Here is a 27,541-nt window from a genome sequence, read left to right on the forward strand (position 1 = left end):
CCTTGAGGGATGCCAGGTGCTCCGGCACCAGGTCTCCACATTCTGGATCTTTCCGTCTGTGTCTCACCCGGCCGGCCCCCTTCCCGCCCTGTCCCACAGCAGAGCGACTGCCGCAACAACCCGCCCGTGCAGTTCCTCCTGGTCTCTGCGTCTCTCACGTTCTTGGGATTCTGTCCCCGTGCACCGCGGCTCCTCAGCTCAGCCAGGGCCACCCTGAGCACAGTCGTGACGTCTCGTGGCTTTTCGTGACATCACGTGATAACATTGCCCTTACACGGACCCCAGAGGGACCCACCCAGGCGACAGAGCCGCCGCCTCCTGCCACCTGGGCCGCGCGCTCACGGGTATTTATAAAAGTGCCGATGAAAAAATAAACTCCCCCCAGGGTTGTCTGAAGCGGACGCACGCCTTTGCATCCTGTGTTTGTTTGTGTTCTCGCCTCGCGCCGGGAGTGCAGTTGCTAGAAAGGCTCCGGAGCACGCAGGGGTTTGTCAGTCTTCCAGCAGGAGTGAACTTAGGTCGGGAAGGTGCCGGCGTTTGTCACTGGGCAGCTGGGGTGGGGTGGGGGGTGGGTGCCGGGGGCTGCTCCTGGCTCAGTGCCCCCGGAGCCCCTGGGGGAGCAGTCGGGGGTTGACCCAGGCTTGGCTGCCCACAAGGCCAGTGCCTCCCCCCCCCACCCCCCGCGCATCTCTCTGGCCCCTGCACCTTTTGCTGGTGCTGATTCGGGGGGCTCCTTCTCGCAGTGCTCAGGGCTTACTCCTGGCTCTGGGCTCAGGCTTCTCTCCTGGGGGGGTGGTGGATCATATGCAGTGCTGGGGATCGAACCTGTGGCAGGACAAACCAGGCTGGGGTGCGTGCAAGGCAGACGCCCTTCCCACTGCATTATCGATCTCATCTTTATCTTTTTTTTGGGGGGGGGTCACACCTGGCAATGCACAGGGGTTACTCCTGGCTCATGCACTCAGGAATTACTCCTGGCGGTGCTCGGGGACCATATGGGATGCTGGGAATCGAACCCGGGTCGGCCGCGTGCAAGGCAAACACCCTACCCGCTGTGCTATCGCTCCAGCCCCTATTTTTTTTTTTTTTAATATAAGGCGTTTGCCTTTCACGCAGCCGACCTGGGTTCGATTCCTCCACCCCTCTCGGAGAGCCCGGCAAGCTACTGAGAGTATCCCGCCCGCATGGCAGAGCCTGGCAAGCAACCTGTGGCGTATCCGATATGCCAAAACAGTCACAACAAGTCTCACAGTGGTTACTGGTGCCCGCTCGAGCAAATCGATGAACAGGGGGACGACAGTGATAGTGACTGACTTTGCGTTGTAAGATTTGTGATTTCTGTAAGGCTTGACATTGGGCTGGAGCGGTGACTCACAGGGTTGAGCATGTGCTTCGTAGGAGGGACCCCGGGTTCGAGCAGCACAGCAGGGTCCCCCAGGTTCACCAGGAGTGACTCCCGAGCACTGATTCAGGAGTAGCCCCTGAGCCCCACCGCATGTACTACCCGAAGCTCTGAGTTTTGCAGGCGCCAGTCCGAGATGGGGGGCGGGTGTGCGGAGGGGGTGGGGGTCAGGCTCCCTACTTTGTCCAACACGTCAGATTCCTGCGTCAGAAAACCTGCCAGCCAGGAGGGAGGGGGCCGACACCCCGGATTTGCAGACCCCATCCCAGAAGGAGCAGGTGGAGATGGAGGTGGGGGGAGGGACGTGCCCACGGCTCCCTTTGGGGGTGCCCCTGAGGGGTTTGGCGGCATGCACTCCTTTCTTGCTTTTACTTGGGGGACACGGGGAGTTGGGATTCGGGGCCACACCCAGAAGTGCTCAGGGCTCTTCTCTGAGGGATCACTCCTGGTGGGGCTCGGGGGGCCAGGTGGGGTGCTGGGACCGAATCACCTGTGCCTGCCTGCAAGGCAGCCCCTTAATCCCGCCCTGCACCACGCTGGTTTCTGTTTTGATTATATTCTTTTTTTACGGGGGGGGGGTCACACCCGTGGATGCACAGGGTTACTCCTGGCTCTGCACTCAGGAATCACTCCTGGCGGTGCTCAGGGGACCCTGTGGGATGCCGGGGATTGAACCCGGGTTGGCCTCGTGCAAGGCAAATGCCCTCCCCGCTGTGCTATAGCTCCAGCCCCAATATTCAATATTTCAGCACCAATTCTGCCATTATTGCACCTTCCCACCATCTTTATTTCGAATTTTCCAACCACCATTCAAGCCTGCATGCCAGGGGCAGATGCTAGATCATTTATTTTCTGTTGCTTATTATGAATATCATGAGAGGTCGTGCGGCTGCAAAAATGGCCACACGCTTCTGGAATTCTAAAATTGTAAATGGGGGAGCTGGAGTGACAGGACAGCACAGCGGATGGGGTGTTTTCCTTGCACGCGGCCGACCCGGGTTCGATTCCCAGCATCCCATAGGGTCCCCCGAGCACTGTCAGGAGTGAGTCCTCAGTGCAGAGCCAGGAGCGACCCCTGTGCATTGCCGGGTATGACCCAAAAAGCAAAATAAAAACCCTAATAATTAATAAAAATAAGAATAAAATTGTAAGTGGCTGGGGCCCAGAGCCATCTCTGTAGGGAGCTAGTCCACTGTGAGATTCGCCTGGGGGTCTCGAGATCGAGGCTGCAGGCAGACGGGGTGGGACAGCAGGACCCCAGCTCTTTCCTTCTCTCTGTACTTAAGTTTCCTTGGGGGGCAGAGTATGGATTTTCACCATTTCGTGGCCTGGTGCTTTTATGTTGAGGACTGTGTTGGAGCCTTTCTGGTTCTGACATTGTGTCGGAGGAAAATTTGTAACTCGTTTCTGGAATTAGTTGAAAGTCTCTGTTACAGAAAAACAATGAAACAAAACGGGTGAGAGAGAGAAAGGACAGCGGGAGACGCCTGCCTTGCACGCAGCCGACCGAGGTTCGATCCCCAGCGCCCCATTGGGTCCCCCGAACCCTGGCCAGGAGTGATCCCCGAATGCAGCCGGTGCGGCCCCCCAACAGCCTTAGAGAGATTAAATGTCGGTGGTGTCGGGCAGGGCGCATTTGTTTATAACGGTTTCTCTCTCGTTTTTTTTCTTTCTGGTCTCTCCAAGCTACTTTGCTACTTAGAACCAAATTGATTTTTTTTTTTTTTTTTTTTTTTTTTTTGGTTTTTGGGTCACACCCGGCGATGCACAGGGGTTACTCCTGGCTCTTCACTCAGGAATTACCCCTGGCGGTGCTCAGGGGACCATATGGGATGCTGGGATTAGAACCGGGGTCGGCCGCGAGCAAGGCAAACACCCTACCCGCTGTGCTATCGCTCCAGCCCCAGAACCAAATTGATTTTTAAGAACATTTTAAATGGGGGTTTGTTTCATTGGCTCGGAATCAGTCCATACCTTCAGACACGTCTCCGTCCGTCAGAGGGACCGGATACAGCGGCCCCTCCCCGGGGAGCCTGGCTTCGGCTCCCTGCTCAGGCCCGGCCTCGCAGGATGGACTTGCCTAGGGTTCGAGCGTGTGAGCGGGGCTGGACGAGTCGTGTGTTGCCCGTTTGGGTTTGGGGCCACACCCAGCTGTGCTCTGGGCTGTGCAGGGCGTGTCCCTGTCTCTGCCGGGGACTGTGGACATTGCTGGGAACTGAGCCCCAGTCAGATGCTTGTGAGGCTTGGAGGACCCTATGGGACGCCGGGGATCGGACCCGGGTGGCTGTGCACAAGACCGACGCCCTCCCCGCTGTGGGGTATGTCACTCCAGCCCCAGCCCCAGAACTGCCTTTCCAGCCCTTGCTTGTTTTGTTTCTTTGGGTTTTGTGTTTGAGCCACACGTACCAGTGCTCTGGGGCTACTCGCAACCTGCCACCTGGGGGTCCCCGGGGTGCAGTGCCTGGGCCCCGCCCTCTGCACCGTCACTCCAGCCCCCTCTGCTAGACAGGCTCTGCATCTGGGAGCCCTGGGCTTCATCGTGCATGTCGCATGCTCTCCTGAGCACTGAGCTGGGAGTAGTCACTGAATCCGCTGGTTGTGCCCCCCCAACCCCCCGCAAAGAACCTAACAAGACAATCTGAGCCTGGCCTGGAGCCATAGTTCAGCAGAAGAGATGCTTGGCCTGTACAAGGCCCTCCGGGGTTCGATCCCCAGCACCCCCCCCCCCGTAGTCCCAGGAACCCTGCCAGGAGTGATCCCTGAGCACAGAGCCGGGAGTCAGCCCTGAGCACCACTGGGTGTGGCCACAAAACTGAAAAAAAAGGGAAAAGAAAATCATTGTCTCCAAGGCCTGAAGAGGCCGAGACCCCAGGGCTCCCGGGAGCCCCTGTCCAGGCAGCTTCCTGGCTCAGCCCAGCCCGAGCTCGGGGGTCACCTTGTCCCTGCTGCTGCCCAGCCCCCTCCCACCCGCTGGGCCGGGCCTGTGTGGCCGCAGTGACCGGAAGCCGGAAGGGACAGGGCTGGAGAGGAGCCTGGCCTCCTCGTGTTAATTCTGAGTGTTGTTTCGTGTCATCCTTCTGCATAATTTTAAGGGGAAAAAACCCATTTCTGGCGACTTCCTGTCTCATCTCTTTCTTATGTGTGTGTTTGTGTGTGTGTTTGTGTGTGTGGGCGGAGGGGTTGGGGGCCTGACCCGGCAGTGCTCGTGGATTACTCCTGGCTCCTGTAGGATGCTGGGGTCGAACCTGGGTCCACCGCGTGCGAGGCAAGTGCCCCGCCTGCGGTACTGGTCTCTTCACGCCTGTGGTCCAGCAACACACCACAGCCACCGTGCTTGGCAGCCTTAGGGTGGCAGGTGCCCCTGGGCGCGCCAGACACCGTCCAGCCCTCAGGGGCAGCCCCCCGGCCCCGCCGGCCTATTTGATTCCATCTTTAGCCTTTAAAGGAGCCTGAACCAGGAGCCGGATAGCACAGTGGGGAGGGCGCTGGCCTTGCTCACGGCCCACCTGGGTTCGATCGCTGGCACCCCGTAGTGTCCCCTGAGCACCGCCAGGAGTGACCCCTGAGCAGAGTGAGGAGTGAGCCCTGCCCTTCCCCCCCATAAAACAAACCCAGCCCCGGAGGAGCCCGGAGACTGAGGCTGCTGGTCTGCGGCTGCAGCCCGGGTGCTTGCGTTCCAGGGGCTGAGAGGGCGGGGAGGGCCCGCTTCTTGGAATCCACCTGTCTGGCTGTGGCCAGCTCCTTGGACACGCCCATCTGCAGCCCTCGGCTGTGGAGAGGGGGCGCTGAGTGGATATATATATAGCAGCCCTTCAATTAAACATGATTTTCCATTAGTCGTTCTGTCTGCTCTCGTCATCTTGGAAGGGAGCGTCTTTCAAGCAGCGTTTATGTCCTCGAAGCGTCATCCCTGGGCACCCAGAGCTTCCGGAACCCTCCTGCGGCGTCCTCTGGGGCCGGAAGCTTAGCAGTACGTTTACTTCCTTGCAGGCCCCGGGGGGGCAGGAGAGAGGGATTGGGGAGAAAGCTCAGTGGGCAGGGCCTGCGTGCTGCAGACCCAGGTTCACACCTTGGCACTGATAACCCCCTTACACACACACACACACACACACAAACACACACACTCACACACTCATTCACATACACACTCATACACATGCTCTCACACACACTCACACTCACACACTCATTCACACACACTCACACTCACACTCATTCACATACACTCATACACACACTCATTCACATACACACTCATACGCTCACACACACACACACACACAGAGCAGAGCTCTGAAAGCCCCCACCACCTCAGGGCCCCATCGACACTGCGTCTTGTGGCCGGAGCAATCGTACAGAGAATTTGGAACTTGCCTTGCACACGGTCGACCCAGGTTCGATCCCCGGCATCCTGTAGGGACCCCGAGCACTGCCGGGGGTGATTCCTGAGCACAGAGCCAGGAGTAACCCCTAAACACCACCTGATATGCACAAAAACAAAACAAATCAAAAAACACTGTCCGCAGGCCCTGGTATTGAACTGGCCAGCCTGGTTTATGAATACTGCCGAGAGTGGCCCCTAGAGTCCCGGAGCACTGCAGGAGAGAGCCCCCAGCCCCGCCAAGGACATTGTCTTTTTTCACTGAGGTTCTTTGCACTGCGGGGTAAGTGGTGGGGGACAGGGCGAGACTGGGGGGTTCCTGGGCACGGATGGAGGAGTGGCCCGGAGGGCAGGTGGTAGCCGTTGCCCCCCCCCCCAGCACCAGTCCACTTTAGGGCCAGAGAGAGCACAGTGGGCTGAGCACGTGCTTCTGGTGCGCAAGAGCCTGGCTTTAGTCCCCTGAGCGCCAAGCTCGGACGCGTCCCCGAGCACTGTCAGGTGTGGCTGTGAGCCCCCAAACCAAGTAGATCAATCCACGTTGCAGATTTTGGTTTGTTTTGTTTTGGGGCCACCCCTGACTGTAGTCAGGGCTTCCTCCCGGCTCTGCACTCAGGGGCCGCTCCTGGCGGGGCTCGGGGGACCCTCTGGGGTGCCGGGGCCCAAACCTGGATTGCCCTCGGCGCACCCCGGGCCGTTCCCTGTCTTGTTTGGAAACGCCCTCGTGTGATAAGAGCGTTTGCTCTCTGATTGCGGGCGGGCTGCTGTTTGCACGGGTAAACACCACTTGCTCTTCCCCGGGACCTCTGGCCGCCCCCCGTTCCCGTGGCCCAGCCCCCGGGGAGTGAAGTCACCTGTCACTCGAGCGGAGAGCTCGTGGCGTTTGTTGCCCTGAGAAAATTCTAGACCCGAAGTCGACATGTGAACTGTGGGCCGTGGCGTTTGCCTCTGTGAACCGGCAGCGGCCCGGGGTGGGGGTGGGGTGGGGGGAGGCAGATGTGGGTTTTCCTCTAGTTCCCAGCCTGAGATGACGTTTCCCAAACGACCTGCGCGTAGCGTTGTGTTCTAGCACCAGCCGAGGAGCCGTTCCACGGGCGGGAGAGACCCCAGTGCTCGGTCGCCCTGACGGGGAAGGATTCATGGCCCGGATTCCTAATTCCACACGCCAACGAGGCTTTAAGGAATTTGTATTGGCACAGCGGGGGTAGGCGCTGGCCTTGCACGCGGCCGACTCGGGTTCGATCCCCGGCATCCCATAGGGTCCCCAGAGCACCGCCAGGAGAGATTCCCGAGTGCAGAGGCAGGAGGACCCCCTGAGCGCCACTGGGTGTGCCCCCCTACCTCCTCCCCAAAAAAGTATTTGTAGAGTTTGGTCTTGGAATCCCCTGAGTATGTTTACAATTATCCCCCACAAGCTACTGGGGTCCTCCTCTGTTTTTTATTACACGTTTGTGTGGATTTTATTTTATTTTATTTTATTTTGCATTTTGGGTCACACCCGGCGTTGCACAGGGGTTACTCCTGGCTCATGCACTCAGGAATTACTCCTGGCGTTGCTCAGGGGACCATATGGGATGCTGGGAATCGAACCCGGGTCGGCCGCATGCAAGGCAAAGGCCCTGCCCGCTGTGCTATTGCTCCAGCCCCTGTGTGGATTTTATTTATCTAGCTTTTTGGGTCACACATGGCAATGCTCAGGGCTTACTCCTGGTTCTGCACTTGGGAATCACTCCTGGCAGTGCTTGGGGTTCCCTATGGGATGCCGGGGATCAAACCTGGGTTGGCCGTGTGCAAGGCAAACGCCCTCCCAGCTGTGCTAATCGCTCTGGCCCCGTGTGGATTTTAATTTTTCCCAAAGACTTTCGCTAAAATAGGGCCTCTGAACAGCATGTGTGCAGAGGCCCAGTGAAAATTCAGCCGTGTCCTAGTAAGGCCGACACTAGAGACTCAGAAAGATGTGAATCACCACGGGCCCTGTCCCCAGGGGCCCCCGACACCACTGGGTGTGACCCCAAAGCAGGCCACCTTTCTCAGTGTGGTTTTGCTAATTACCCATATTGTTAACTCCCGGCTGGGCTTAGAGGACCATACGGGGCTCCCGGGGATCGAACCCCGGCCGGCCGAGGGCAGGGCCTGTTTCCCAAAGGCCTTTTATGCTCCCAGCTCACAAAGGAGTCCTTTGAAGATTTGGCTTTTATTTTTTCCACTAAGTTCTCCATATTTTCGTCAAGAATGCAAGTGGGTTGATTAGTTTTTCATCTGTTTCAAATTTTCTTGTCGCTGCCGTCAAGGGCAGGGACGGTGGCGGAGGCGGCACGTGGCTTTATCAGGACGGGCGGGCGGGCGGGGCCGAGAGCCATGCCGGGAGGTCACGTCCGCAGTGCTGACGCCGGTGCCATGTCCTCCCTCCGGGACAGCCGTCCCCTCGCTCAACCATCCTGTTTCTGCTGGGGGGACCCACCGCTGGTGAGACCCCGGGCTTACCCCCGGCTCTGCATGCGGGGGACCGTCCGAGGTGCCGGGGATCGAACCCAGGTCGGCTGCTGCCAGGCAAGTGCCCGCCGCATCGTGCTATTCCTCTGGCCCCAGAGGAGTTTGGGGTTAGAGACGGTCGCTGAGAAACCGGGTTCCCGGGAGCGGGGACCTGGCTGGGTTCCGGTCGGGAGCGCCTGTGACTGGCGCTCGGATCCTTCATGCAGATGTTTATCCCGTGGTCGGTCGGTCGGTTGCTTCCAGAGAACTGCGTCTGGGGGCTGCTCGGCTCCGCCCAGCTCCTGGCCTGTCGGGGGCGCAGTGCTGAGAGCGTCTTCCTGGCCGGGTTCTCGGGGAGGGAGTCAGGGAATCTCGTGCCTTATGCAGGAGCAAAGACCAGTGAAAACCGGGGCCGGAGCAACAGCACAGTGGGGAGGGCTTTGGCCTTGCAGGCCGCCAACCTGGGTTCGATCCCTGATATCCCATAGGGTCCCCCGGGCACCACTGGGTGCAGAGCCAGGAGTAACCCCTGAGCATTGCTAGGGATGACCCCCCTCCCCCCCAAAAAAATCAGAAAATAACCAATGGAAATCTGAGATATTTATCTCTTCTTTTTCTTTAATTTTAAAACATAGGTTCAAAAGTAAATCTCTCTCTCTCTTTTTTTGCTTTTTGGGTCACACCCGATGATGCTCAGGGGTTCCTCCTGGCTCTGCACTCAGGAAGTACTCCTGGCGGTGCTCAGGGGACCATATGGAATGTTGGGAATCGAACCCGGGTCGGCCATGTGCAAAGAATTGCCCTCCCCGCTGTGCTATCGCTCCAGCCCCAAGGCAAATATTTTTTATGGGTTATTATTATTATCATTTGGTGTTGTTGTTATTTGGGGGCCACACCCAGGGTGCTTAGGGGCTCTGACGTAGGCAGCAAGCACCCTACCCACTGTACTGTCTCTCTGGCTCCTCTTTTCTTGGGGGCTGGGGTGGGATCATACCTAGATGTGCTCAGGGCTTACTCTTGACTCTGTGCTCAGGGATTACTCCTATGGTGCTCGGGAGACTCTGTGTGGTGCCAGGGTGGGCCGTGTGCAAAGCAGGCACCCGACCTGCTGTCCATGTCCCTGGCCCTCCCCTGGGCCTTCTCAGGCTCTTTGGTCTTGTTGACTGAAAACTGCCCGGACACGTGGAAATGTTTTCTGCGTGGCCGTGTGTCGTGGAGATTTGCGTGAATTCCCTGTCGCGAGTCACAGAAAGACTCTAAACTCTCCCTTCTCTCTCTCTCTGCTCCTATTTAACAGGATCAGTTTGACAACCTAGAAAAACACACCCAGTGGGGAATCGATATTCTCGAGAAATACATCAAATTTGTGAAGGAGAGAACAGAAATCGAGCTCAGCTATGCAAAGCAACTCAGGTGAGCTGATCCCGGAACCTGCAAGATGGACCGAAAGAGGATCCCTAGTCCCAATTCAGTCCTGCAGAGCATCCCCTTTGGGGACCGGACGGTGGTACTAATCCTTTCCTCTCGGGGGTGGGGGCTGGGCGGGGAAGGCGGTTTGGGCCCCCCGCAGAGATGCTGGGGTGCTCGGGAGCGACCCCTGCTGGTGCCTGGGTCGCTGTGCCTCGCCGGCGGCGGGGTCTGCCCCGTGTGAGGCGTCCGCTTCCCCGACTAGCTGTGGTCTCAGTGGCCATTGTCCCTGCAGGGTCCTTTTCTGCAGCGCAGCAGAGACGCAATCGAAGTTCTCATTGCTGTCGAGTTTATTTATGTACTGGGGCTCGGGGGCCACACCCGGTGGTGCTCAGGGCCGACTCCTGTCTCTGTGCCCAGGGATTGCTCCTGGCAGACTCAGGGGAGCGTGTGGGACGCCAGGGACTGGGCCCGCCCGGCCTGGCCAGTGCAAAGGCAGCGCCCGCCCCACTGCCCTGGCTCTCGGCCCTCACGCTCTTGGTTTTAGAGCCAGTTGTTTGTGAACGTGTGGGGGCTGCGGAGGGGGAGGGGGCCTGTCCCAGGATGCTCGGGGGCACCAGGACCCCTCCCGCGTGCCCTGTGACGGGGACCACCGGTGGGCGAGCCCAGCAGGGCTTGGGGGCCACTGACACCACACGTGGCACTGCCAGGGGAGGCTGAGGGAGGAGACCACGTGGCTGGGGGTTGGGCCTGGGTCCCACACGTGCCTCGCCAGCACCCCAGTGCCCTCCCCGCCCCCTCCCTCTCTGTCTCCGGAAGGCAGCGGCTGGGTTCCGCCGTCTAGTTTACCTCGCCTTGCAAACCCAGGCGTGCTTGGGTGAGACCCCCAAGCGTCTGTGCCAGCAGAGGCCCCTGGGCCCCGTGTCCGAGGTCTGTGATCGGCCCTTCCCGTGGGGAGCCCGTGTGAGCACACGTGTGGCATGTCTGTGTCTGTGCCTTCTCCGCGGCTTTGTGGATCCACGTGGTCCCGTTTGCTCCGGTCTGGCCTGTTTGACCGTCCACCTTGGCCCACCCGTTCGACTCTCCCCGGTTCAGTTGGGGGGTGCTGCAGTCCTGCCCCCGAAACAGCACCCGCCGGCATTCTGTTTCATTATTTTCAGTCTCTGGGCCACACGTGGCGATGCTCAGGGCGACTCCTGGCTCTGCACTCAGGGATCACTCCTGAGAGATTCCTGGGTTTGGGGGACCCTGTGGGGGGCTGGGAATCGAACCCGGGTCAGCTGCATGCACGGCAAGTGCCCTCCCCGCTGTCCTACCGCTCGGGCCCCGAAGTGCCCCCTGCTGCAGAAACGTCCCATCCCAGTGCAGAGCCCGGGAGGGGTATGTCGTGTCTCTGAGGACGGGCCCCAGGGCTGGCCGGCTTAGCTGGGCGTGTTGGCGCCCTGGGAGGGGTGACAGGTCTGGGCCCCGTGGAGCACGTAAGCCCAGCTCAGCGGACTCAGGGAAAGGGCGTTTCATAGAACTCCCCGGGCCCAGGGCCGTTGCTCACGTCCCTTGGGGGAATTTGTCTCAGGGGACCCGAGGGCTGGGAGAGCCGGGGACGCTCTGGAGAATGAAGCTCGGCTGCGGGGTCCTGCAGTGGGCCCCGCCGGGCCTTAAAATGGGTCAGTGGGGTGAAAATGGGCTGAAAAGCGGCTTTCACCAAAACAAGGCCCCGCCTTGGGTTCGGGCCAGTCTCTCCGTTCTCCGTCTCTGCGGCACGGCCGCTCTCCCCTCCTGCCTCCTCATCTGCCTTGCTTCCTCGAGTCAGGTACCAGCTGCCGGGAATCCCCAGAGGCCCGCAGGCCCGGGACCCAGCGGGCGGGGGCCGGGGGTCATTCAGCCTCCCCCTGGGGTCTCACAGCGGCGACAGAGCGTGCCGCGTGCCGTGAGGTTACTCAGCTGAGACCTGAGCGGTGACGTCTGTTTGCCGGTGCCCTTGGGAAGGAGCCGGGGCTGCCGGGATAAGTGCCCGCAAGACTCGCCCCACTCCCAGTCAATACTCGACCCAGGCCTTCATTGCGACTGTCCCCTGGGGCCTCTGCTCCCCCCTCTCCTTTCTCCTGTGTTGGGGGAGGGCCTCTGGGCCACGCCCCGTGCTGCAGGGGGGCCGAGTGGTCCTGATGGTCTAACCGGGTGGGTGGGCGAGTGCCGCAGCCCCGGGACAGCTCTCCCGCCCGGCCTCGTCCCCCCCTAAGGGCTCCACTTAGCCGCTCCCCTCTCGGACCCCCTCCCGTCTCCTGCTGTGGAATCTTCGCCAGGAAGATGCAGGCAGAAAAGACCCTTCCCCAAACTCACACCCACTCACACCAGTTAGCATCACCCACACCTCCAAGCCGGCACCCCCAGGGCTCTGCCGCTTTCCCCTCCCTCCCTGCCCCCCAGCACCCTCAGACCCTCTCCTCTACCCACCATCAGTAACTCTCTGGATTGTTCTCATCAACACCCCCCCCACACACACACACATACACACACACCACACACTTACACATACACACACACACACCACGTGCACATACACACACTCGCATACACGCACCACATACCACACACGCACATACACACACACATTCATACACACACACATACACACGCTCAGACACACACACCACGTGCGTGCGTACACACACACGTGCATACACGCACCCCACCCCACACACCACACACACGCATACACACACGTGCATACATGCACCACATACCACATGCGCGCATACACACACACACACACACACACACACACACACACACACACACACACACACACACACACCATGCATGCATACTCCATCATTCCTCCCGTTGCTAAAACCCAAAATGGATCGTGCCACTCAAGGACGGGGAAAATCCTGCCCTCGCAGCCCCCGGCTAGAACCGGGCGACCTCAGGTGAGGCCGGTCAGAAAGACAAGGTCAAACTCCGGATGTCCTGGCCGGGCCGGGCTGGGGAGCCGCGGGGGCAGAACACGACTCGTGGGTCACCGTAATCTCCGGGTTCCGGGAACAGGACGCCGAGGAGCGAGACCTGGGCGGGCGCGAGAAGGGGAGGCTGGAGGCCGAGTCGGGCAGGCGCCAGGGCGGGGGACCCCCCCCTCGGCGAGATGAAGGGTCGGCCCCGGCCTGAGCCGCCAGGCCCGGCATCCTCGCTGGCACTGGGGACCTGGGCCTGGGCTTTCGGGCGGAACGTCTTATGCCCGTGACTGACTGTAAATAACCGCGTCCACCAAAGGCGTTGAAATAAAACCTTCAAATAAAATTTAAAAAATGAAACACAGAAGCAACATGAAAACCAGCAGGACGCTTCCGTGGGCGGGAGGGGGCACAGGGCCGTCTGCTGGGCCCAGCTCGCCCCACCCGGGCTGAACCCCGGCACCTCCCCTGGCCCCCCCAGGCTGGCCCGAGTGACCCCTGAGTGCAGAGCTGTGGGGTGTGGCTCCCACGGATGCCCCCCGCCCCCCACTGACACCGTTTCTCTTTCTGCAAGACTTTTGGGGGCAAAGATACCCGTTTGTTTGGGGTTTCTGAGCCACCTGGCAGGGCAGTGCTCAGGGCTGACTCCTGGCTCTGTGCTCCGGGATCTCTCCAGGTGGGGCTCGGGGCACCCTGTTGGGTGTCGGGGATCAGGGATTGAACCCGGGTCAGCCGCGGGCAAGGCAAGTGCCCAACCCACTGCACTCCCGCTCCTGCCCCAGGAAGGCTTTTTACCAAGCCCCCAGACCCGTTCCCGCCTCTCTCCTGGGGCCCCTGCCCCGACCCCGGGGCCCACCCCGCCCCCCTGGCCAGACACTCCGCTGTTGCCCGACTTCCGGCCCGCCTCTTGGCAATCCCCACACGGTTCCTCTCCCCCCGCCCCTGTGCCCCCCAGAACTGGTGCCGGTTCTGGTGCCGGCCCACTTTCCTTCTCCTCCTCCTCCTTCTCCTGACCTGTCCCTGGCTGCGCTGCCCCGTTTGGGAACCTCAGCGTGATCTAAATGACAGCCAGCCTTACACGCCTCGGGGTGGCCAAGCCTCCGCCCTGCACCCCAGAAACGGACCCTCAGAAATCTCCACCCAAGAAGAGGCAGAAGTGGTACCCCACATGCAGTTACGGGGACCCTCCAGGGGGACCCCCTGTATTGTCTCTCCGGCAGCGGCTGTGTGAGCCCCCCTGGCCTGTCTGGGTCTGGGCACTCTGCTACGACAGAACCAGCCCCGGTTGATCCCCGAGCTGGGCCAGGCGCTGCCGCTGAGCACAGAGCCAGGAGTACCTCCTCAGCACCTCTGGGCGCGCCCCCCAGATAAAAAAAGTTCCTGATTTTTCTCTCCAGAGAGGATTCTGTGAGAACCCTTGCCGTTTCCTTCCTGCAGGCCTTGGTTTTAATGCCCATGGTTACTATGTTGCGTTAGGTTGGGAAACATTGTTTCCTGCCCCCTAGCTAGAACTTTCTAGAAGGAGCACCCAGGCCCGTCCCGTGGTTACTTCCTTGGGACTTCTGGGTAGTGTTATTTTCCTAGTCTGATAAGCAAAAATTGAGGTGTCTGAGGTTAGCCATGCTTTTTTTACTCTGAATGAAAGAGCTTTTTGGGGGTGGGGCAGTGTTTGGGTCCCACCCAGCTGTGCTCAGGGCTTGCTCCTGGCTCTGTGCTCAGGGCTTGCTCCTGGCTCTGTGCTCAGGGATTACTCCTGGTGCTGCTTACGGGACCGAATTCCATGCCGGGAAAGGAGAGGGTCAGCTGGGTGCAAGGCCAAGGCCTTGTTACTCTCTCCTGGACGGGCATAGCTTTTGTACATTGAAGCCATTTGTATTATTTTCTTGGTAAACTGGTCATGACCTGGTCTGTTTTCATGGTTTTTTTTTTTAGAGTTAATTATAAACAAAGGGTAACTAAGTATAAATTAAGTACAGTGCATATTGCATCCATAAAGGATTGTATTTTATTTTACTTTGACAAGACATGGCCTTGTGGGGGCTAGAGCGATAGCACAGTGGGGAGGGCGTTCACCTTGCACGCGGCCGACCTGGGTTCGAATCCCAGCATCCCATATGGTCCCCCAAGCACCGCCAGGAGTAATTCCTGAAGCCAGGAGTAACCCCTGAGCATCGCTGGGTGTGACCCAAAAAGCAAAAAAAAAAAAAAAAGACATGGCCTTGAAGGGCCTGCTGTACTATAAAAATTAAACTCGGGGCTGGCGCGGTAGTACAGCGGGGAGGGCATTTGCCTTGCATGTGGCCGGCCTGGGTTCGATTCCCAGCATCCCATATGGTCCCCCAAGCAATGCCAGGAGTGATTCCTGAGTGCAGAGCCAGGAGGAACCCCTGAGCATCGCCAGGTGTGAACCCCCCACCCCCCAAAAATAGCCAAAAAAAAAAAAATTAAACTCCTAAGAGTTAACAATTTTTTGAGATTTATATTAGGGGAAAGAAAGTAGGAATTATTTAAGGAAGTTGTCAGGTGCTGAAAAACACAAACTGGTAGTGCTGGCATCACAGGCTGAAGGAAAAGACCAGGTCAGTGAATAAAAGCCTTCCTTATGATTTACTGAAATCATGATCTGCTCCATCAGGGGCCAAATTAAGCGTTATGCTCTAGGTGGGCAGGGAACCAAGGTGATCTGTGGTAAAACGTGACCAATGAAATCAATTTAAAGTAACCGTGGTAGAGATGTGGAGGCCGAGCAGAAAGAAACCCGAAAAGGCAGGGGACAGATTTAGAGCTTACTGTAAAATTATGGACTGGAGCGATAGCACAGCGGGTAGGGCATTTGCCTTGCACGCAGCTGACCAGGGTTCGATTCCTCCGTCTCTCTCGGAGAGCCCGGCAAGCTACCGAGAGTATCCCACGAGAGTATCCCACCCGCACGGCAGAGCCTGGCAAGCTCCCCGTGGTATATTTAATGTGCCAAAAACAGTAACAAGTCTCACAATGGAAACGTTACTGGTGCCCACTCGAGCAAATCAATGAACAATGGGACGACAGTGCTCCAGAGCTAAGAGTTAACAAAAAGGACAGGTAAAGGGCAGGAGAGATAGTCCAGCAGGAAAGGCACTGGCCAGCCTGAACCCAGCACCCTCAAGGGCCCCCAGTCCCCGCCAAGAGTGACCCCTAAATGCAGAGCCGGGAGTTAGGCCTGAGCACCTCGGGGCGGGGAGGCGGAAACAAAACCAAAAGTGGCTCAGGGCCTTTACTTTCCGTCTGACGAACCAAGCCTCATGTTTGGGGACAAGTGACTTTTGCTTCATCTTTTTCCTCCGTGAGATGTCAAGAATGATAATCCCCACTGAGCCGTCTGTGGCGGGCCCTGGGGCAAGGCCGGCTCTGTGTTTTGTTAGTAGCTTCCACCGCCCTACTTCTGCTTGCGGCCAGCCGGAGGTGCCTTCGGCTCCCTGCTTCTAGAACTTTCTTCTTGTTGTTGTTGTTGGTTTTTGGGTCACACCCGGCAGTGCTCAGGGGTTCCTCCCGGCTCTGCACTCAGGAATCACTCCTGCTGGTGCTCGGGAACAGCTGGGATGCTGGGGATCGAACCCAGGTCGGCCACGTGCAAGGCAGACGCCCTCCCCGCTGTACTATCGCGCCAGCCCTGCTTCTAGAACTTTCGACGCATCCCTGGGAGCGCCCCGGTGGGGTGGGGGTGGGGCGAGCCCCGGCTCTGCTCCTCGTATCTCGGGAACTCTGAGCTCTCCGTGAGGTGCTCAGTGTTTCAGCCCTTGGGAACCTGTGGGTTTGTGGGCGCGCACCCTACTCTTTCCTGAGTGCTCCTCTCTCCATCCTTTTCTGGGAGATGGTGGGGTGGGGTGGGGGCCAGTTCCCCTGCTGCTGACAGCGGGGGGGGGGGGGGCAGCGTCCACTCTCGCTGTCCCACAGTCTCGGCTGCCACTCGGCCACCGGCTTCCCCAGTACCGGGGGGAGGGGGGACGGTGCCTTTCAGCACCTCAGATTGTCTCGGTCTCTGCCGTTTCTTCCCTCCTGCTTTTCTGCACAGTCCCCGCATTGAACCCGACTCCGCGCACTCCGTCCGGGTGCATCTTCTGAAAAGTAAGAGAAAGATTGGAAAACAAAGCAGAGTTCCTGACCCTGGGCCCCCTCAGAGCTCTGGAGGGCCTGGATGGCTCCCAGCTTCCCCCCCACCCCCTCCCGCCCGCAGAGCACCCCCCGCCCCCCTCCCCCCCAGTGGGTCTCAGACACGTTGGCCAAAGGCTGTTGTTTTCCCTCACCTTTCTGTTCTGTTTTGTTGAGGGGCCCCACCTGGCTCTGCACTCAGGGGTCACTCCTGGCGGTGCTCAGGGGACGCTATGGGATCCTGGGGATCGAACCCAGGTCAACCGCGTGCAAAGCAAGCGCCCTCCCCGCGGCGCTATCTCTTGGCCCAGTTCCCGCCCCGCACCCAACACTCAGAAAAGCCATCCCAAGGACTGATTTATTTAGATTTTTGGGGGTTTTGCTTCGGAGCCACACCTGATGTTACCCAGGACTTACTCCTGGCTCTGTGCTCACGGAGAACTCCTGGCAGTTCTTGAGGGACTGAATGGGATGCCCGGGATTGAACCCGGGTCGGCCGTGTGCAAGGGAAACAGTCACAGATTTAAAGATGCATCTTGGGGCTGATGTGTGGGTCTGCTTTTCGTGATTCCTCGTGCATGTAGGGCAAGAAGGCCCGTCTCGGGAGAATGGGGCGTTAGCGGGCGCCCCGGAAGCTCCCCTCGCTTGAGATTCACTCCCAGATTTCCGAGGCTTTGAGTTTCCTGCTCGTGAATTATTCATGGGTGCACTTAAGGAGCAGTTTGAATGTTCTTTATGCGAACAGAGTCAGAGCGAGACCATTCTCGGGCCTTGAGGGTCTTGGCAAGAGATGGCCCGCTGCACGGCTTGAATCCTGTTTAGGAGGGCCTGGCACAGGGGCCCAAGGGCTGGCATGCTGCATCGCTGCTGTGTCCTTCCTTTGGCTGGACTTGAGGTCAGAATTATTCGCATGACTGCGTAGGAACGGGCATAGAAACAAAGGGTGGATTTTTTTTTTTTTTTTTTTTTTTGATGAAGGGCGTGCAAACCCAGTGATGCTCAGGGGTTCCTCCTGGCTCTGCACTCAGGAATTACTCCTGGCGGTGCTCCGGGGACTCTATGGGGTGCTGGGGATCAAACCCAGGTGCAAGGCAAACACCCTCCCCGCTGGACTATCGCTTTGGGCCCAGAACGTGTGATTTAAATAAATAACCCTTCAAGCTGGCTCCCTAGAAAGGATCTTGAGGGGATGAACTCAGAATTGGGGGGGGGGGGTCATATTCTTTTTTTTTTTTTAATTTTATTTAATTACTCATTTTTTGAGTCACACCCGGCGATGCACAGGGGTTACTCCTGGCGGTGCTCGGGGGACCATATGGGATGCTGGAAATCGAACCAGGGTCAGCTGCGTGCAAGGCAAACGCCCTCCCCACTGTGCTATCGCTCCAGCCCCTAGGTGGGGCATATTCTTAGTTTAAAAGTTGAAGTTTGGGGGGCTGGAGCGATAGCACAGCGGGTAGGGTGTTTGCCTTGCACGCGGCCGACCCGGGTTCGAATCCCAGCATCCCATATGGTCCCCTGAGCACCACCAGGGGTGATTCCTGAGTGTAGAACCAGGAGTAACCCCTGTGCATTGCCGGGTGTGACCCAAAAAAGCAAAAAAAAAAAAAAAGTTGAAGTTTGGGCTGGAGTGATCGTAGGGTGGGGAGGGCGTTTGCCTTGCATGCGGCCGACCTGGGTTTGATTCCCAGCATTCTATATTGTCCCCTGAACACCACCAGGAGTAATTTCTGGGTGTGAAACCAGGAGGTACCCCTGAGCATCACAGGTGTGACCAAAACAAAAATAGCAACAAAACCTTGGGAATAAAATAGGAAGGAAGAAAGGAAGGAGAGAGGGAGGGAGGGAGGGAGGGAGGGAGGGAGGGATCGGACCCGGGGCCTCAAACACTGTGCAGTCAGTGTGTGCCCCGCCCCGCCCCCTCCTGTCTGCGTCTTTTCCTTGCCACCGTCTCTCGGTCTCTCGTCTCTCGTTGCCGGGTGCTCCGGGCTCCCTTGGAATTCGAAAGCCCAGACTTGTCCAGAGTTGTGGCAGATCCCACCAGCCGGGCCCACATCCGGATTCCCAGGACGTGTCTCCGCCCCTCGTGAGGGACAGTCACGGTCACTCGCAGGCCTGAGGGACCGCTGAGCGGTGCCCGGTTTCCTATGAACTCTGTTAGTAAATGGAAGAAGCAAAGTGTAAAATAAGGGGAGGGGGCGGCAGCCAGGAACGAGAGGGAAGTGGACCCGAGTCACTGGCAAAACAAGTGGCCCTGGGGCCTCCTGGGACGGTGCCCTCCAGGGAAGCCGAAGCAGAGTGGGGGAGATGCAGAGCCCCGGCAGCACCTTGGCTGCTGAGGGCAGGGAGGGCTGGCGTGCGGAGGGGCGGGCTGGGCTGAGCGTTTTCAATCCTGCTAATCTGCCAGTTCAACCCCAACACATCCCGCAAAGATTGTCCTCCTGGAGACCCAGTGACAGCTCGGGTTCACAAGCATTGTTTTGGGGGGGGGGCGGAGCGGTGAGCAACTGGACGGTCTTGGCCCTCAATGCTTGGGGATTTGGGGGGGGGATGATGTGGAGCCACCGCTGGCAGTGGTCAGGGGACTGTGTGCTGCTGTGGGTTGAACCCGGGGCTTCCCCGTGCAGAGCCTGTCCCGGCAGCCCTCAGAACTCTCCCCGGCATGACACTGGCCCTTTAATTTAACACTTGAGGGACCAGTGCCAAAGCACAGCGGGGAGGGAGGCAGTTTGCTTTGCATGCAGCTTAAGCAGCTTAAGGGGTTCGACCCCCAGCATCCCCAGCACCGCCAGGAGGGATTCCTCAGCGCAGAGCCAGGAGGAACCCCTGAGCAATATCAGGGGTGGCCTCAAAAAAAAACAAAACAAAAATTTTCTTTTGAGACATCATCAATGTGCTTTCTCGAAGACACTCTTTTAAAAATTTTATTTATCTACTTATATTGAATCACCATGAGATACAGTTACAAAGCTTTCGTGTTTGAGTTTCAGCCATACAGGGATCCAACACCCCCCCCCCCCCCCCGTGCACATCTTCCACCACCAGTGATGTCCCCCCCCATCCCTCCCCTTGAAGACACTCTTAAGGCTCTGGTAAGAAGCTGGCCCTCGGCAGGATGGGGTCGAAAGGAACTGCCTTCTCTGCTGCCCCGCCCCCTCCCCCTCCCCCCCCCATCACGTTGCAGTTCCCGCCCGGAAGTGAGGGGCTGCAGCACCATGCCTGTTCCCAGCTCTGCCTCTGAGGGGAACATCTCAGTCTCAGGAATGTCTTCACGTGACGGAAGGTGGAGGGACAAGTGGATTCACCTACGTATATGTTTCATGATAGGGGGGCCCTGGGGGGAGTCACATCCGGCAGTGCCCAAGGGCTACTCCTGGTGACGCCCAGGGGACCACGTGCAGTAGCAGGGACCAGACCGGGCCAGCCGTGTGCAAGGCAAGTGCCTTATCCCTTGTACCATCTGCCTGAGCCTCAAGATTTGGGGGGGTGGGGGTGTAGGGGGAGTTCGGGCCACTCTCCAGGGCTTACTCCTGGCTCCCTGCTTGGGGGTCACTTCTGGAGGTGCCCAAAGGACAGTATGGGGTGCTGGGATCACGCCCCCATCATCATTTTAGTTTTGTTTTCTTTTTTTTTTTTTCTTTGCTTCTTGGATCACACCCAGCTCTGCACTCAGGAATCACTCCTGGCTGTGCCTGGGGGACCCTATGGGATGCCGGGGATCGAACCCGGTCGGCCGTGTGCAAGGCAAACAGTCTCCCCGCTGGACTATCGCTCCGGCCCCATCATTTCATTTTCAACTTGTAAACAAAAGCACACACCTCACCTCGCGTTCCTGATTTCTCCGTCCCCTCTCAGTGTCGAGTGACGGGCCTTCCTTTCTGTTCTAGGAATCTCTCGAAGAAATACCAACCGAAGAAGAACTCGAAGGAGGAGGAAGAATACAGGTGTGTTGGGTGTTCCCTGGGAGGCGGGAATATTCAGGCGTCATGGGTGGCGGGCTGATGAGAAAGGAGAAGCACATTTTAATTCAGTACATTATATCCCCCGTTCCTCTGCCTTTGTGAAACCCATTTAGTTGTGGGGTCCACCACTGGCAGTGCGGGGGCGAGGGGTCAGGCACTGCCGGGGACCCAGCCAGGGCTCATGCTCCGTCGCCGAGCGACATCCCTGTTGCCTCATTCATTTCGGAGGGGGAGTGGGTGGGCTCACAGCTGGTGATGCTCATCAGGGCTGACTCCTGGCTCAGTGCTCCGGGACCGCTCCAGGCGGGACTCAGAGGACCATATGCCATGGCAGGGGCTCAACCTGAGTGACCGTGGGCAAGGAGGCGCCTTAATTCCTGTCCACTCTCTTGCCCACCCCCACTCATTTTTGTGAGGTCTTTTTTTTTTCATTTTTGTCCACTTAGTGACTGACGGCAAGGACAATAAAAACCTGCTGGCTTTCGGGCTGGCGAGAGAGCACGGCGGAGAGAGCATTTGTCTGGCACTTGGCCAACCCAGGTTTGACCCCTAGAACCCCCCCCCCAGGGTCGCCCGAGCCTGCCCAGAGCGAACCCTGGGCACAGAGCCAGGACTAAGCCCTGAGCACTGCCGCGCGCGTGGGGCCTGCCCCCACCCCACCCCCAAACCTAACTTTTCCTTTCGGGGGGGGGGGGGCAGGGGGTCACGCCCTGCACTCCTGGCACGGTGCTCCGGGACCACTCCCGATGGTGCTCAGAGGGACCCTCTGTGTGGCTGGGACTCGGGGCTCGTAAGAAAAGCCCCCGCCCTGTCCTAGCTCTCTGGCCTCTGACTTTTCTTCTACTAAGTCACTTGACCTATTTGAGATCATTTTTATGCAAGTACTTAGGGAAAGTTTAGAACACGGGAGGGGGGGGGAGCAGAAACAGGAAGTTGGGTGTCCTACTTGCTTTTGTCATCTCACGCCACCCACTCTTCCAAGAAGTATGTCCATTTCACTTCGGTTCAGGATGGGAGGGCGGGTTGGGCCACACCTGGCGGTTCCCAGGGCTTGCTCGAGGAACCCTATGGGGTGCTGGGGCTCGAACGAACCCCGTGTCAGCTGTGAGCAAGGAAAGCATCTTAACCCTCCGTCCTATGTCCAACCACTCATTTTTATTTATTTATTTATTTATTTGCTTTTTGGGTCACACCCAGCGATGCTCAGGGGTTCCTCCTGGCTCTGCACTCAGGAATTACTCCTGGCGGTGCTCAGGGACCACATGGGATGCTGGGAATCAGACCCGGGTCAGCCATGTGCAAGGCAAACGCCCTCCCCGCTGTGCTATTGCTCCAGCCCTTGTCCAACTCCTCTTAATTAAAGCGTTTTCACATGCACAGCCCCCAAATGTCTGTAATTTAACTCTAAATAGCCACTGCATTTGAATACCCAAGGTTGACGCCCTCGCTTTGGGGGTTGGGCCGGCAGACCCTCCCTCAGCAAAGCCAAACCTCGCCTTCCGCCCAGCCATCAGGGTTCACAAGATGAAGCGTCCGGGTCCTAATTAATTCCGAGCCCTTCCGAGGAGAACACTCTGATGTGTAATCAACCGTTGCGCTCCCTTGGGCTGGGCGATGCAAATTATCCTGATTTTAATCGCTCTTTGGCCTCTGGGGGCCTCCTGGGGCCTGTCTGAAAGCTGGCTCTGTGTTCTGGCTGCAGGTACACGGCGTGCAAAGCCTTCATTTCCACCCTGAACGAGATGAACGATTACGCCGGGCAGCACGAGGTCATCTCCGAGAACATGACGTCACACATCACGGCGGAGTTGGCGCGCTACGTGCAGGAACTGAAGCAGGAGAGGAAATCGGTAACAGGCTGCATTCCCTGCCCGGGCAGGGATCACAGGGTGCTGAGAGCCAGTAAAGCAGCATCATGGAGGGCAAAGAGTTGGATGTTTTTGAAATTTTTTTTTTATTGAATCACTATGAGAGACGCTTACAGAGCTGGTCATGACTGGATTTCAGTCCTGCAGTGTCCTGGCACCCATCCCATCCCTCCAGTGTACATTTACCAGCACCAGTGTCCCCAGGCCCCCTCCCATCACCCCTCCCCACCCAGATTGCCTCCGTGACAGGCGCTTCTTCCCCCCCCTCCCCTCTCTCCCTCCCCCCCCCCCCTCTCTCCTCTTGGGCATTGGGCATTCCCCATGGCTGACCCAGGTTTGATCCCTGCCACCCATTTGGTCCCCTGAGCTTCCATAGGAGTTATCCCAGAGCACAGTCAGGGGTGGCCCCCAAACCAAGACAACAGCAACAACAACAACAACAACAACAAAAAACCCGAGACATCTCTGTAGGGGGCTTCTGCTAGGCCGGGAAAGGTAACGCCATCCCCGTCCCGGGGACATTTCTCTCAGCCGTGCATTTGACTGTCCGAGTGCCAAGCTCACCAACGAGGCGCCTAATGCGAACTCGGGTCCGTAATGATTCTCGGAGTGCGCCGGGGATCCGTGAGCCGTGGACAGGTTCCCGCTGAAACGCAGGAGGCGTAAAAGACGAACGAGGGTGGGTGGGGACGAGGACTTGGGGTGATGCGGTAGACGATGGGGCAGTCAGGGAACGCCCGCAGCCCCCATAATGTATGCACGTCGAGAAGTGCTGCTGAGAACCAATCAATAGTACCGGAAATAGGTACTGCACAGTGGCCCGAAGGGGCTGAGGCTCTGAGCACACGCTATGGACACGCTATGGACACGTGATCAAAAGAAAGCCAAGGGCTGGAGGCGGGGCTGGTGGAGGCGGGGCCCTGGTAAGAGGCGGGACCCTGGTAAGGGACGGGCTTGGTGGAGGCGGGGCCCTGGTATTGGGGCGGGGCCTGGTGGAAGAGGGGCTTGGTGGTTATAGTGGGATTGAACACAGGGGCGGGGCCTGGTTACAGTGGGACTGAGCGTGGAGGCGGAGCCTGGGGTGGAGGCGGGACCTGGTGCAGGAGGGGCTTGGTGGTTAAAGTGGGATTGAGCGCTGGGGCGGGGCTTAGCTACAGTGGGCTGAGTGTGGAGGCGGGGCTTGGTGGGGCTGGGCCTGCCCCTTAGTAAGACTGAGCTCGGGGGCGGGGCCCGGTGGGGGCAGGGCTTGACAGCTGTAGTAGGACTGGGGCGGGGCGGGGCCTGGCACCTGTAGTAGGGCTGAGTTGGGGGTTGGCTACTGTAGTAGGGCTGAGTCAGCTGAGGGGGGAGCGGTGGAGGCAGGACCTGGCACCTGTAGTAGGGGTGGCCCAGGGCTGTAGTAGGGCTGAGCCAGTGGGGGCGGAGCCTGGCGCCTGTAGTAGGGCTGAGCCGGGGCGGGGCCGGGGCTGGGGGCGGGCCCGGAGGCTGTAGTAGGGCTGAGCCAGTGGAGGCGGGACCTGGCACCTGTAGTAGGGCTGAGTGTGGGCGGGGCCGGGGGCGGGGCCCGGAGGCTGTAGTAGGGCTGGGCCAGTGGGGGCGGAGCCCCGGAGGCTGTAGTAGGGCTGCGCTGGGGGCGGGGCCTTGTGGAGGCGGAGCTTCCTGGAAGATACCGGAACCTCACTTGGAGGGACCCGGAGGCTTTCCTGGAACCCGCGTTCAAGGGCCGATGCCCCTGCGCTGTGGCCCTGGGGCAGGGAGGGCTGGGAACCGCTGAGGAGTTTAGCTCTCCCGAGCTGGAAGGACCCCTTTGGCTTCTTAGCAGCACGGACTGTGCCGGGCCAGGAGCTGTCCGCAGCCACCCACGTGCCCGCTGCGGGAGTTGCCGGGCACAGCCCTCTGCTCTTCCCGCCCGCCACCTGCCCTCTGCTCTCACCCAGAATCTCCTTCTCTCGCCGGTTTTGGCGGTGCAGGGCTGACTCCCGGCTCTCACTCAGGAATCACTCAGGGCTGTGCTCAGGGGTCGGCCTCATGCAGCGCAAACGCCCCCCACGCCGTCGGTTGGGGGTTGGGTGACTGTCCCCCGACCCCTGTTGAGTCAGCGGCACCAGAGCCCAGGCGAGGCGGCCGTGCACCGTCATCACGGAGGACGCTCTTGCATGCCAGGCTACGGAAGCAGTAACCCGGGCACCGCTCAGAGCAAGGCCGGCTCCCTAATAGAATCATAAAGTAAACACAATAAATCCCAGCGCGCAGCTCAGCTGCTTCCTGACCTCCCCCTGACCTTGTGGGTCGGATCCCTCCTTCCTGTTTGGTCCCTGGCGCTCCACGGGGACCTTCCCACCCCTGGAATCCAGCGTTTGGGACAACACCTAAAGCCAGAGCTCTGCCCCTGGGCTGGCGCCTTGGTGGGCCCTAGACCTTGCAGCAGGGAGCCTTGGGTGATCCCCTGGCCTGTCCCTTCTTCACTGCAGCCACCGGCCCCTCCGGCCCTGCCCCACCTTGCCCAGGCGTCTGTCTGCACTGGTGTTTTGGTCCTGGAAAAGCTCCAAAGACTCATCCCGACTGTCTCCCTGCGCTGAGCTGGTCCGGCCGCCGCCTTTGTTGTTTTGCTTTTGGAGCCACACACGACTGTGCTCAGGGAATCCCTCCTATGTGTGCTCAGGGACCCTGAGCCATGTCAGCCCTCCCGCCCCAGGCTGGTCTGCGCAGAGCAAGCACCTTGCGCTCTGTGCGACCTCTCTGGCCATATCCACCTTCTTCAAATCTACCAGAATGGGGAAAAAAAAGAAACCCAGAAAGTGTTGGGGGTGGGGGGAAGGGCTGGAGCAAAGGTTCAGTGAGTTGCATCTCTGGCTGTCTGACCAGGATTCAAACCCCGACAGCTCACACAGGGCCCCGAGCACCGCCAGGAGTGACCCCTGAGTGCAGAGCCAAGAGTGACCCTGAGCATTGCCGCTGTGACCCGCTGCCAAAAAAGACTTTTTTCACGACTGTCCCCAGTCCCTGCCCCATTCTCACCTCCTTCCTGAGTATTACCCACACTCCGATTATTTTTTCTTCTCCCTTTTGCTTGGTGGGGGAGGAGGGGGTGAGCAGGGGTTGGGGAGGGTCCCAGGAATCAAACTCAGGGGCTCACGTGCATGGTAAGTGCTCTCCTGCTGAGCAGCTGTTGTGGGCCCGAGGCTCTCTTGAAATACTCCTGGACAAGAGAAAATGAGGCCGGAGCGATAGCACAGCGGGGAGGGCATTTGCCTTGCACACGGCCGACCCAGGTTCGATTCCCGGCATCCCATAGGGTCCCCCGAGCACCGCCAGGAGTGATTCCTGAGTGCAGAGCCAGGAGTGACCCCTAAGCATTGCTGCACGTCACCTCGAAAGCCAAATAAATAATAAAAATAAATACTCCTGATGTAAAGAGATGATCCAAAGTCGTTTTAGATTCAGCCAGTCCTCAAGCTTTGATCAAACTTTGCTTTATGGGTTTGAAAGCCTCGCTTTTATTTTTATTTCTTGGACCCATTCCCGAAAGTGCTCCGGGGACTGTGCGGTGCCAAGGATGGAACCTGGGCCTTTGGCTTCAGCCCCTGGCTCTCCTCCCCTCTCCCCTCCCCTACCCCCCCCCCCATTTTGTTTTGTTTCCTGGTGGTTAATCATGTCTTGTTTACAGCTTGTCATATCTGGATTCTGGATTCTGTTCCTCTTTTATCAGAAATGGCAGTGATTTGTAGAGTAAATTACAGGTGGGACAGATGCCACTAAGTAGTACCTCGCCGCGCGCAGCCTTCCTTGCGGCGTGAGGAAACCCGGGCGCGTGAGACGGGTGCCTTCGGGGGGCCCGCCTGGTCCTCTGCTTTCTGGCCGCATTTGGAAATTACTCGAACATGAACAGTCAGGAGATTGTGAAACCTTCTTGAGTTCTAGGAAGCCTCTTGGGCAAGCGGAGGCAGACTGCTGAGGCCGGGACGCAGGACACCCTGAACATTCGGGCGCTTGCCTGCGTCATCCGCACTGTCGGTACCGTGCCCCAGCGGGGAGGGGCTGGCCTTGCACACAGCCGACCTGGGTTCGACCCCTGGCACCCTCTCTGGACCCCTGAGCCCAGCCAAGAGTGAGTCTGAGTGCAGACCCTCGAGGAAGCCCTGGGCACCTTCAGGTGTAGCCCCAGACCTCAAAACCTTTTTATTTCCGCTAATATTTGTCAGAGAGGAGGAGACGGCTCAAAGGGCTGGAGCACACGCTTTGCATTCTGGATGCCCAGGTCCAGTCCAGCACTGTGTGTGGTCCAGTGAGCACTGTCAGGAGGGACCCCCTGAGCACTGAGCAAAGGCCCTGAGCAGTGCTGCATGTGGGGCCAAAACAAAACTTTTCTTTTTTTTTTCTTTTTTTTTTTTTTAATTTTCGAGCCACACCCGGCAGTGCTCAGAGGTGACTCCTGGCTCTGGATTCAGGAATCGCTCCTGGGGACCATATGGGCTGAAGGCAAACACCCTCCCTGCTGTGCTGTCGCTCCTGGTCCCTAAGCATCTGTTAAATTACAAGCTGGGAAAACCAGCAGCGAATATTAGCAGAAAGCGGACTTGGGGGGTGGGCGAGGAGCACACAGCTGTCCCGCGGGAAGGGAACGAGTGTCAGGACGAAAAGGCAAAGAGGGGCCCAGGACAGAGCGATGGCACGGTGGGGAGGGCATTTGCCGTGCACACCGCTGAGCCGGGCTCGATCCCCAGCTTCCCCCGGAGGACTGAGCACCGCCAGGAGTGATTCCTGAGTGCAGAGCCGGGAGGAGCCCCAGAGCATCGCTGGGTGTGGCCCCCAAAAGGAAAAAATCAGAACCTGCTGTGTTGGAGTGACAAGAGTGGCCCTTGATCCCAGAGGGAGAAATGAGCCCTGCACCCAGCGTGTGTCGAAAAAGACAAGTGCTTTGATTGGTTGGGTTGGGTTGGGTTGGGTTTGGGGGCCACACCCAGCGGTGCTCAGGG

At 58.7% G+C, this 27,541-nt stretch overlaps 1 protein-coding gene across 13 annotated transcripts in view; it reads left to right on the top strand.

The window, feature by feature from the left end:
- FNBP1 (formin binding protein 1) overlaps nt 1-27,541 on the top strand; it is a 127,028-nt gene that overhangs the window by 40,403 nt on the left and 59,084 nt on the right. For all 13 annotated transcript variants that reach the window (XM_055130578.1, XM_055130491.1, XM_055130514.1 and 10 more), the window contains exons 2-4: nt 9,550-9,665; nt 20,623-20,679; nt 22,400-22,547. In XM_055130578.1, coding sequence (XP_054986553.1) covers nt 9,550-9,665; nt 20,623-20,679; nt 22,400-22,547 — 321 coding nt within the window. The remainder of the gene's footprint in view (nt 1-9,549; nt 9,666-20,622; nt 20,680-22,399; nt 22,548-27,541) is intronic.

Source organism: Sorex araneus, chromosome 1, assembly GCF_027595985.1.
Source record: "Sorex araneus isolate mSorAra2 chromosome 1, mSorAra2.pri, whole genome shotgun sequence".
Taxonomy (NCBI): domain Eukaryota; kingdom Metazoa; phylum Chordata; class Mammalia; order Eulipotyphla; family Soricidae; genus Sorex; species Sorex araneus.